Raw genomic sequence first — 12,500 nt, 5'->3', positions numbered from 1 at the left:
CAACCTTCCTACCTACCAACCTTCCTACCTACCAACCTTCCTACCTACCTATCTTCCTACCTACCAACCTTCCTACCTACCAACCTTCCTACCTACCAACCTGCCTACCAACCAGTCTGCCTACTAACCTACCTACCTACCAACCCTCCTACCAACCTTCCTACCTACCAACATATTTACCAAGCTACCTACCTACCAACCCTCCTACCTACCTTTCTACCTACCAACATATTTACCAAGCTACCTACCTACCAACCCTCCTACCTACCTTCCTACCTACCAACATATTTACCAAGCTACCTACCTACCAACCCTCCTACCTACCTTCCTACCTACCAACATATTTACCAAGCTACCTACCTACCAACCTACCTACCAACCTACTTACAAACCTGCCTACTAATAAAATACCCACCCACCCACCAACCCACCCATTCACTCACCTACCCACCCACCTACCCACCCACCTACCCACCCACTTACCTACCCACCTACTTACCAACCTACCTACCAACCTACCAACCTACCAACCTACCTACCAACCTTCTAATAAAATTCCAACCAACCAACCAACCAACCAACCAACTTACCTACCTCCCTACCCACCTACCTACCTACCTACCAACCTACCAACACACCTACCCACCCAAACCTACCCAAACCCACCATACCTACCTACCTACCTACCTACTGATATAAATACCTACCTTCCTTCCTTCCTTCCTTCCTTCCTTCCTTCCTTCCTTCCTACCTACCTACCTACCTACCTACCTACCTACCTACCTACCTACCAACACACCTAACCACCCACCCAAACCTACCCAAACCCACCCACCCTACCTACCTACCTACCTACCTACCTACCTACCTACCTACCTACCTACCTACCTACCTACCTACCTACCTACCTACTTACCTACCTACTTACCTACCTACCTACCTACCTACCTACCTACCTACCTACCTACCTACCTACCTACCTACCTACCTACCTACCTACCCACCTACCTACCTACCCACCCACCTACCTGCCTACCCACCAACCAACTTTCTTACTAACATAAATACCTACCTACCTACCTACTTACTATATAACAGGAATTTCAGTCACAGTATCTCTGTTAGTCTAACTCTGTGATTGTATGACAATCTTTAATTCTCCCTCTGATGCGCCTCCCTCCTTTATTCCAGCCTCCGCACATAGGGGACCTGCCAGCCCTACAGGAACTCTGGCTGGACCACAACCAGATCTCCCACCTCCCCCCGGAGACAGGGCGCCTCAAGAACCTACTGTGTCTGGACGTGAGCGAGAACCGGCTGGAGGACGTCCCTGAGGGCCTGGCTGGCCTCACCAACCTCACAGACCTTCACCTGTCGCAGAACCTCATCGAGAGTCTCCCAGATGGCATCGGGGCACTCACCAAGCTCGCCATTTTCAAGGTGGACCAGAACAGGCTCATGACCCTTAACCCCAACATTGGCAAGTAAGTGAAGCTGCATCCCCTTGCAGGTCATTGCACTAACCATTCTTTCTTTGTTTATTTCTCTTTCCTTTTTCTTTCTTGCTGCCTTTTTCTGTTTTTCTTTCTTTCTTTTTCTTTCTTTAGAAACCTCCCTCTTTCCTTCCCTCCCTTCCTTCCTCCCTCCCTCCCTCCCCCCTTCCTTCCTCCCTCCCCCCTTCCTTCCTTCCTTTCTTCCTTTCTTCCTTCCTTCCTTCCTTCCTTCCTTCCTTCCTTCCTTCCTTCCTTCCTTCCTTCCTTCCTTCCTTCCTTCCTTCCTTCCTTCCTTCCTTCCTTCCTTCCTTCCTTCTTTCCTTCTTTCCTTGCTGGTCATATGCATTTCTATATCATACAATGTATTTTAGAGTAAAGATATGTCAGATTTATTTAGATTTGTCAGGATCTTACAATAGTTTTATAATTTTTCATTTCTGCTTCAAGTGAGTTACCTTGAAAAAAAATCATTTTCAGTAGTGTCCATATTATCACCAAGTTTACCTTTTACTTCCAGATGTGAAAACCTCCAAGAACTAATCTTGACAGAAAATCTGCTTACGGAGCTCCCAGACACTATAGGCAATCTTACAAAACTCACAAACCTCAATGTTGACCGTAATAGATTAAGTGATCTTCCCCCACAAATTGGTGAGTAGCCATTACACTTATTTTCTGAGTATGGCAAAGGAACACAGATGATGTTTAAGGTTTTGATCACTTGTGTGGCAGTGAAGTACATGCAGAGTTAAAGCATAATAATTTTTATGAAAGAATGAGATTCCTAACTCTTGTTGGTTTGTTTTAGGGAAATTGGTCAACTTAGGGGTTTTGTCTCTCCGGGACAATCGCCTGCAGTATCTTCCACCAGAGACAGGCAACTGCCGTGAGCTTCATGTCCTTGATGTTTCTGGCAATCGGTAAGTCATGCATTATTGGTTTTGGTAATTTGATTGATTTCTTAATTGATGATGTAAGGTATATGCATATGATTAGGCTTTTTTCCAATAAAGAATTTTAAACAGTTTAATAATTGATTTTACTTTATTTTCAGGTTACAGTACTTGCCTCTGACTATCACAGCTCTCAACCTGAAGGCAGTATGGTTGAGTGAAAATCAGGCCCAACCCATGCTAAATTTTCAGACAGAGGTAAGCAGTTGTCTTTTTTTTCCCCACTGTTTCTATCTCCTTTCCCCTCTACCTCCGTATTTCCCTCTTTCTCTCACTGATTTCTACCCTTTCACTTTTTTCTTCCCAGTTTTTTTCCACATATCTTATTCCTCTCCTTCATTCTGTCACTTTTTTTTTCTCTCTCTTTTACTGCCCTTCAGTGTCCCTTCCCTTTTGAAAACTGAAACAGGATTATTATTGTCCTCCTGCTGTTGCTAACACTCAACCTCCTTACGCAGGTGGACGAAGTCTCTGGCCAGGAGGTGTTGACGTGCTTCCTTCTCCCACAACAGGAGTACCAGCATGAGAGTCTTGGTAAGCTGCACCAGCCACAGTTAGTCACATTCTATCAATATGAGATCTTGATCATATATATGGAATGAGATGGTTTGGTGATATGTGTGTGATTCTCTTTGTTTTCTTGATTTTTATGTTGTTTTTTTGTCTGTCTTTTCTTTTTATTCTCTTTTCTTTTTCCTTAGCAGAATTTATAATTGTAACTGGACATCAGTAGCTTTATTTACATTAACCTCTAATTTTTTTTTATAGGTTTCAAAAGTCAGTCAATAGATGAAAATATAGAATTAGTTTCAGTTCAAAATATATTTTTTGTCTTGAAAGAGAAGAAAAAAACTTTTGAAATTATTAGGATTTTGTCTTTCAGTATTTACTCTGCATAGTCATACAATGAGAAATCAATAAGCTTTTAAGTATTTTTTTCTCATTAAGAACTCAAAGTTCATGCAATGGATTAAAGGATTTGAATTTCAGATGTTTTGCTGTTGCTGTTGGTCATTTTTTAAGTAACGGTTTCTGTTGTTGATTCTGGTCCACTGCTTTTATTTAACAATTTGTGAAAAATGAGATGGTCCTTCACAGTTGCATGGTCGTATGCATAATAATTTTGATTATGGAGTGTTTTAGAGAGCAGTTTAATGTGCAGTTTCTTATATATATATATTTTTCTTTTTTTAATCAGTATTAGTTAATTTTATATGTATATATTTTATTCTGTATCCCCAATTGTGGAATGGACTTGTTTTATCTTGATACAGAAAGACACAGTGTTATTTTTATCTCAGGAACTTCATGTTCCCTTTTGTATGACTCCTGATGTTTGGTCAATTTATATTTTGGCTTTGATGAATACATCACCAAATTAGTGTACTATGGCACCTTATCTTGTCTGTAAACACTAACAAACATGGCGAGCTGTTGACAGTCGCAGATGTTCTGATATTCCTAAAACTGGATTTTTTAGTTTGATATAAATTGTGATTCTCTGAAAGACATCTCTCTTGAAGCCACACATGAAACATGTTACATTATAAATGTCTGTGGCTGCCTCTTCCCCTCCCCCCAGCTTTTTCTTTTTTATTACTAGACATTTGTTAGAAGAAGAGATAAAGTAAATTAAGTGATGCTGTGATGTAGGGTACTTGATGTTAGTTTTAGATATCATAGTATGTTTTTTCTTTCTTTCTGTCTCTCTCTGTCTCTGTCTCCTTTTTTTCTATTTTTGAAGTTGATGAGCATGAACTAGTTTGGTATTTCCCCCTATTTGCATGCAACTAATATTGATAACTTTCAACTAACTTTTGATTGAACCCCTTTTTTCCTGTTTACTCCTTCATTTTTTATATATATTTATATACAGTATATGTTTTTTCTTCATTTTATTGTGCTTGAGGATGTGCCTAATGATAATAGTCTTAAACACTCATCCCCCATTTAGTCATTAATAAAGATGATAAAATTATCCTTCATTGCTTTCATCTGAATAGAGTCAAGTGAGACATGTACATTTTTAAGGGAGGAGTTTGAGTCAGTTTACTGAAGTATATGTTGAATTTTCATTTAATTGAGATTTCCAGTTCATAGATTTCTAGAGAATAGTTCAGAGTTTTGAGGCCAGTAATGGCGATTAAAAGTTACCAAAATGGTGTCTCGCGTATGTCAGACAAGGCCTGGATATTCTGCGCTTGGGTTGATTAACAACAGAGTTGATCTCCTTTTAGATATTTATTCATTTATGTTCATTGAGAAACAAAAAACTTACAAAAAAGAAAAAGAAAAAAAAAAAAAAATCTGTCCAGGTTCAGGAACCCAGAGTCATTTGAGATGTACACTGAGACACTTGTGCCTTTATTTTCTTATATGTTTTTGCAGCCAGTGTTGTGTACAGCCTGCCACCAACTGTCTGTATATCCTGTCTGTATATGTCTGTCTGTTGTATCAGTCAGAATTCGGTATGAATGAAAGGTGTGATGAATGAGAGGGTCATTAAAATCAAATGCAGCAATTCCAAGATAGTGCTAATAAATTTTCCTTATCAGGGTTCTGTTGATAGCATCAATACATCAGTGCTTCAACTTTAAGAACCAAGTTAGCACTATCTGGTGTTGATTTTTTCATGAATATGTTTATTTATTTATAATTTGCTAAAGCTCATTGAAATGGGGAAGCAAACTCTCATGACACTTTTAAGACCGCTATTATTGTACACGTGAGAAATGCTTCAACTGCTGTGCACGAGTGACAGTTTGATTCCCCTTTTGATAATGGTAGCTATTTTGAGCCTTAAGTAGATTTTCCATTAGGCTTTTTTTCCCTTTGTTGCAGAAGAATATTAAACCTCATAGAAATCTTTGTGTTACGGCTCACTATGGCTTTTGCTCTGCATTATTATTTTTATTTATTTTTATGTACATCTCACTTTGATGATACTTTTTGCATATAAATTTGTCTTTGTATTTCTCTTTTTAAATATTTTTCCACTTGGCCTCTAAATTAAAAAAAACAAAACTTTATCAAATTATATACAAACATATTTCAAGCATATGCATTATATCCAACATTTCTGCACATTTTGAAATGAATTTGCACTCCTCATTGGCTTACTATGGCTGGGTATTGTGGACAATCCTTGCCTTCCTTTTTACCTTTCCCTGCTCCTTCTGTCTTTCCTGTCTATATTCCTTTCCTACTTTCTGCATCCCATCCTTTTTACTCTTTCTCAAGCACATATCCTTGCCATCCAACCTTTGCTCCCACCTTCTGAAACATGTCTGTCCTCACACTCTCTTTACCAATGTCTATTTACCAGGAGCGGGTTGTAACTTTACCCTGTTATTACTAAATTACAGTATTGGTTTCAATTATGTCTCTTCTTTTTTCCTCTTCTTTTTGTTATATACATCTTTCCATATTGGTATTTTCTCTCTTATTTCTCTTGGTATGTGTACATACGTATGTTTTTTATCTTCTATTAAATCTTTTATTTCTTTTTTTCTCTTGGTATTTGGAGTGGGTATGATGTAATTTCTTGAAATCATGTACTGTTTTCTATCTATATTTTCTTTTTCTTTTATTGTGTATATATGAAAAATGCACTTGTATGAAAACTTTATATAGTTGAATTAGAATTTGTGTAGGGTATTTTTTGGTAATTTGCATAGCTTTACATAATGCATAGGATGATGAGAAGTATAATGAATATTGTTTGAAATTTTAATATTGTCCAGCATTATCGTACTCTTTGATTATTGACAGTATGCTGTACACATATACACACTTTTTTACTTCTATAGTTTATTAAAAACAGCATTATTAACCCCAAGATATTTTGAATATGGGAACACCCACTGAAATAAGGTAGTGATGCATTGATGTATTAATGCCATCAAAGATTTAGTTAATAGGTCTTTCAGAGAATGAGTATATATTGGAATCATGCATACCCACTGAGATGGAATTAAGTTTTTGCTCTAAATTTCAAACCATATTTAGGAGGAAATATTTTTTGAATGATTGTATATCATGTTTTATTATATATGAGTCCATATGGAGCTCACATAAGAAGATGCGATAATTTCTCTTTTAAAAGCTGCAGTATGAAAAACAATTCTGTTCTCTAGATATTTATCCATTCATGCAGTATGGTGTCAGCAGTTTTGTTTTCAGTCACTGATAACAGATCAGAATCAGACTAATATGGATGTGATGTAGTTAATCTGAACTTGGAAGCTGCCTTTCTTTTAGGGTTGTTTACTCTTGTTATTATTGATTCCATAATGGTGATTGTTATAATATAATTATTATTATAATAATTATTGTTATTGTTATTGTTGTGATGATAATGATGATGATGATGTTATGACTTTATTTATCATTATATTTATTATTAGTAGTAGTCTTGATAAAACTTTAGCTGACATTTATTAGCATATTTGTTATCTATTATTCATTGTTAGCGTTGGTCCTTTTGGCTACAGATTTAGGGAGTAGGACAGAATAGATAGGACTGGTAAAGGGAGTATGGGAAGGCAGCATTATGTACAGTAGATCTGAAAAATTATAAAGATTAGGAAAGATAGAATGATACATGGGAGAAATCTGAAAGATTGAATGTCTATTTCTATCAAAAAGTATGAACGTTTCAATTCATAGTTTTATTAATTTATTCTTAACATTTCTTGGAGTTGTTTGCTTCACATCTCTCAGATACAGTTAATGTAATGTTGAGCATTTGTTGTAAAACAGCAGAGTGGAACTAACACTTTGAAGTTTGAAAATGGCAGTATTTGTTGATGGTTGAATATTGGTGTATATGTCTGTTTTCCAACTGAATTTTGATCCATCTTATCACAGTGTACTTAACTAGACCTAATGAAAAAGTTTAAGGAAATTTTAATGTGAAGGCATCAGGTACAGCCTAACGAGGTATGCCATGGACCGTCGTGAAGGTAAATATTTACAAGTCAATGTGTAATGTATCCTTATTATTTTTATACTATTCAAATTTCAGTTCCTTCTTAGGGTTATTTTTGGCATTGATGCGTCTGTTTGACAAAGAAAGCTGACTATTTTAAGAAAGCTTTTGACAGAATGTTTTATGGGAAAAAGAAAATTTATCAAAACTAATTGTACCAGAAGAGTGAGACAAAGATGCCCAAATTAAGTGATTTTAATGCTGGATTTTGGTAATGCTTAAATACTTGTCTTACTGTTCTAATGAATTTGGCTTTTACATTATGGGTTTTCATATTCTTTTCTTGTGTGTGGCTTTGTGGTTTAATTATTTAAGATACAAAATGTTATGGCTAAAAATGACTACATGCTCATCACTTTTGCAAATACTTGTTTGCAATAACAATTGTTTTTATGTTTACTATCATGTATTTTTACAGGACTGTAGAGTTTATCCATTTATTGTTATTTCACTATTTCCTTCTTTATATAAGAAAGTGATACATGAATCATTTAAACCACAGCTGATTGTAGATCACTTTATGTGTATAGTGTTCCATATGGTATCGCTCTTTAGTTTTTCCCTCTCATTTATTGTTTATACGTTTTTCAATAGGTAAAAATCACAATAGGTGTTTTTTACATTCTTGCATTTCTGCACTGATCTTACCTGAGATTATCATACCCGTAAATTGTTTTCACACATGTCTATCTCTTGTGGAAATTCTGCTAAAAGCCTAATCCTTCAATCACTTCTTGAATTTAGAATCAGCGGCAAAGTGTTTTAGACTAGAAAAAAGTAAGTTGGGTGCCTCTTGATAGCAAGGATCGTAGATGCTTGTTTGCGTGATGTGCCAGCTGTTTTCTCTCTCCTCTCCCTCTCTCTCCTTTATCTCTCCCCTCTCTCTCTCTCTCCTCTCTCTCCTGTCTCTCTCTCCTCTCTCTCCTGTCTCTCTCTCCTCTCTCTCCTCTCTCTCTCTCCTCTCTCTCTCTCCTCTCTCTCCTCCCTCTCCTCTCTCTCCTCTCTCTCCTCTCTCTTCTGTCTCTCCCGTCTCTCCCTCTCTCTCTCCTGTCTCTCCCTCTCTCTCTCCTGTCTCTCTCTCTCCTGTCTCTCTCTCTCCTGTCTCTCCTCTCTCTCCTGTCTCTCCTCTCTCTCCTCTCTCTCCTGTCTCTCCTCTCTCTCTCCTCTTTCTCTCTCTCTCCTCTTTCTCTCTCTCTCCTCTTTCTCTCTCTCTCCTCTTTCTCTCTCTCTCCTCTTTCTCTCTCTCTCTTTTCTCTCTCTCTCTCTTTTCCTCTCTCTCTCTTTTCCTCACTCTCTCTTTTTATCTCTCTCTCTCTCTTCTCTTTTCTCTCTTCTCTCTCTTCTCTCTCTTTTCTCTCTCTCACTCTCACTCTCACTCTCACTCTCTCTCTCTCTTTTCCTCTCTCTCTCTTTTCTGCTCGCTCTCTTTTCCCCTCTCTCTCTCTCTCTCTCTCTCTCTCTCTCTCTCGCTCTCACTCTCACTCTCTCTCTCTCTCTCTCTCTCTCTCTCTCTCTCTCTCTCTCTCTCTCTCTCTCTCTCTCTCTCTCTCTCTCTCTCTCTCTGTCTATCTCTCTGTCTCTCTTTGTTATCTGTCCGCCTGCTGTTTGTATGTCAATCCGCTGTTCAACTGTCCAGGTAGTCTGAATGTTGTCAGTCAGCCAGGTCCGAGCTTGTTTGTGGTACAAGTCAAAGTCAGTGTGGGTCGTCCCTCGTTATAGAGTACTGTGGTATGGCTGGTAGCGAGGGCAGGCTGTACCGCACTGGCGACCTGAGCACCGATAATCTGACCGCCATCGGCCCCGCAGTAAATGAATGGGCTCCTGAGGATGATGACAGCTACGGGCTCAACGATCAGCTGGAGGTGTCAAGAGTCTCTGTGGTGAAGTTCCGGGAAGAACCAGAAACCGAGGATGGCAAAGAGGTGAGTTTTTCAACTTTCTTAAAGACTTGATATATTTCTTTCACCAAATTAAAATTTTTTGTTTGTATTAAATGGTGGCTTATCCTGACTGGAAAGGAATCATTACAACCTGTGAGATGAACATCTGGTGCAATAATGAAATAGTAAAGTATGAGTTGGGTTTACTTTGTATGTTTATATTTACTTATTGGTCAAATCGATATAACTGCTTCATTGTAGTTTATCATCAGACAAAATCCAGCTTTTAGTGATAGTTATATATTTGATAATCAGAGTGCTACTTTGCTCTAGAAGATATACATTGGTTAAAGTTTCCTTCTGAGAATATCTTGGCTGCAGTTGTCCAAAATCATGATAAGTATTGATATTCTAATGTTTTAAAGCTCAGATTATGTGGTTAAAATACTTCTGAAATCAGAGAAGATATAAGAAAAGAGAAGGAAAGTAGAACAAGAAATAAAAAGATCACTGTTGTTTATATTAACCATCTTTAGTGAATAGATTGACTATGCTCCTTAACATGTTCAACAAGATTTTAAATTTGATGTTAAAGAAATGCATTCTGTTTATTTTTTCATGCAAGAAACTGCTTAAAATGATTAACTATTGTGAAAATATGATGAAAAATCTTCAGTTTAAAAGGGGAAAAATTATTTTTAAAGTAATCTGTCACTTTTGTTTGTTAATGATCCTGGTTTTCTCTAAATGACCAACATTGCATGCAGGAAAACTACCTGCTGCACACCTTCCATTGTGTCTGAAATGTGTTTTCAAACAGAGTGTGAGTCTTTTGAAATCATCAAGGGTTATGCAGGTATAATTCCACACTGTGTTTGTTTTTTTCCTCTTTGATATTACTTCAGGTTTCTTAAAGTGGTCTGACAGATTTTTTCCTGAAAGATGTGCTTCCACAGTGATAGCCTCAATTAAGAGGATATTTGATAATACACGTAAGGTTGTTTTTTCATCTTTCTCCTAATTAACAAGATGTTTATTAAGAATTTTATGCAGGAATGGACTTTTTTTTTTCTTCATTTGTTTTATTATTGTTATTATTATTTTTTTTTTTTCATAAAGAGTTTCCCCCAGGTTGGCTTTAGAGAGTTAAACACCATTGCACCTTTTTAAAAGTCACAAGTTTATTATTATTTATATATTTTTTTGTTTGTCAGTTCCCCTTAGCTATATAACTGCCTGTTCATTTGGAATTTTAAATTCAAGTAATGCTTAAAATGATCAGTGAACAAGTATTTGGTCATACAAAAATGGTGAAAAGATAAATAAAGAAATGAATAATAAAAAATTGCTGAATGTGTTTGGAGTCTGTTAGATAATTGATGGTGGAATGCTAGAGAGAAAAGCATTATCATCTCAGAGAAAAAGTCATTTAAAAGAGATTCCCTAGCTAAATTAACCCCCTAATGATGGATGATACTACATTCACATCGTGGCTTGGGTACTCTTGCCAGTGATGCGAATGACATGTCATGGCTTTTTCCTGGCCGGCTTGCTAGGTGATCAGGCATGTAGCAGCTGACCGTCACCTTCAGTGCACAAATATCCCATGGCATTAGGCCTGCACATTTCAAAATATCCTGCCGTAATGTCCAGGTGAAGCCAAAATTGCCTCCTAGTTAATGGGTTAATTCAGTGTGATGACCCTAAAATATTTGATGTGATGATCAATATCATCATTGTTATTATATATTGTTATTGATATGAATAGATCCATGAATGAGTCTATAGATGGAAAAGTAAAAAATCATAGATAATGTAATATTCCCTTAAAAGGTCCTGGTCCTTTCTTGGTTCTGAAGGTATGAGCTATTCCCCTTCTTTCAGCATGGCACAGTCCAGGCAACCTCACAATATTTATGTTACTAAAATGTCTTAATTTGGAAATAAATTAAAGGATTAAAATATTCCACTGAATTTCTGAAAAATTTCTTACAAGGAAGATCTAACCTTTTCTTAGATATGGTAGATTTGTCCCTGTCTGGGAGTCAATTAATACTTGCATCTCACAACCAGAAAAAGAGGTATATAAGTACAAAATAGATCATAATCTTTTCATTTATGTTAAATAAGATAAAAAGTTATATGAATATACCTGTTTTTTCTTTACTTGGTATAGAGATGGCTTGTGTGCTCTCAACCCAGAGTGGATCAGGATTTGGGGAAATGACTGTACATTTTCATACTAATAATTTACACTAAAATAAGAATTTTATCCCAATAATATAAAACCAGCTTTAACAGAATCAGTTCAATCTATGTTTAAATGACTTCATGAAATCACAATACATTCTTTTCTTTCTATGATATAGTCAAATTATAAAAATTGTAGTGTTTGGAAATGAAGAAGACAGAGCAAGATATGCCAGTTGAAAGGTTGATATTTTTCTCAAGAGACTTTTTTATATTTATTGTATTTGAGTATTTATTAAAACTATTTTTATCTTTATTTTGCTATTAAGCTTTCCTTTTAGTCTCTAGTTCACAGCACCTCATAGCACTTGCACTTTGCATTTCCAGCATAATAATCATTGCTCTTAACTTTGTTCTTTTCATGAAGAAGATAGAAATTTTCTCATTAGATATAACAATTTGAATTTCTGAAAAAGTTAATGATTATGATAATGATGATGATGATAATGATAAAACAGAAAACTGCTGTGAAGATGATAATGAAGAAGATTAATAATAATTAGTGTGTGCATGTTTGGTGTCAATGTATGTGATTACATTTGGCTTTGTGTACTGGTATGCAATTATGTATATATATTTTTTTCTCATGTTTTTTTAAATTTTTTTATTGTATGCTGTTGTGCATATGGACTTTTGTGCTTTGGGAATTTGTAGATTTTAAAAGTGTTTGAGTGGGTTAGTTTATGAAAAAAGTTCCATCAGTATGTGAGCCTTTGAGTTGTATGGTGATCAGGTTGTGTTTGTGAATTTCCCTGAATGGATGAATGAAATGGTGAGTGACTGTGTGATTGTTCTTGTGACTCCAAGCAGATTACTTCTGGGTGTGTACTTTCACTTCTGTGAAACGTGTGTAAGTGTGTGTGAATGTGAGTATGATTGTGAGTATGAGTATGAGTTTGAATACGAATATGAATATGAAAATGAGTGAGTGAGT

The 12,500-nt window shown here is 36.3% G+C and overlaps 1 protein-coding gene across 50 annotated transcripts in view; it reads left to right on the top strand.

The window, feature by feature from the left end:
- LOC122255487 (scribble planar cell polarity protein) overlaps window positions 1-12,500 on the top strand; it is a 247,701-nt gene that overhangs the window by 156,375 nt on the left and 78,826 nt on the right. For 35 of the 50 annotated variants that reach the window (XM_086548707.1, XM_086548698.1, XM_086548706.1 and 32 more), the window contains exons 6-11: window positions 1,192-1,484; window positions 2,011-2,144; window positions 2,302-2,413; window positions 2,548-2,644; window positions 2,905-2,980; window positions 9,156-9,358. In XM_086548707.1, the coding sequence (XP_086404833.1) occupies window positions 1,192-1,484; window positions 2,011-2,144; window positions 2,302-2,413; window positions 2,548-2,644; window positions 2,905-2,980; window positions 9,156-9,358 (915 nt within the window). The remainder of the gene's footprint in view (window positions 1-1,191; window positions 1,485-2,010; window positions 2,145-2,301; window positions 2,414-2,547; window positions 2,645-2,904; window positions 2,981-9,155; window positions 9,359-12,500) is intronic. The other 15 variants (XM_086548694.1, XM_086548713.1, XM_086548683.1 and 12 more) reach the window with 1 other exon arrangement.

The sequence above is a fragment of the Penaeus japonicus genome, unplaced genomic scaffold (assembly GCF_977035675.1).
Source record: "Penaeus japonicus unplaced genomic scaffold, GWHDUDI00000001_assembly GWHDUDI00000021, whole genome shotgun sequence".
NCBI classification, from domain to species: domain Eukaryota; kingdom Metazoa; phylum Arthropoda; class Malacostraca; order Decapoda; family Penaeidae; genus Penaeus; species Penaeus japonicus.
This window is presented reverse-complemented; position numbering and strand designations above follow the sequence as displayed.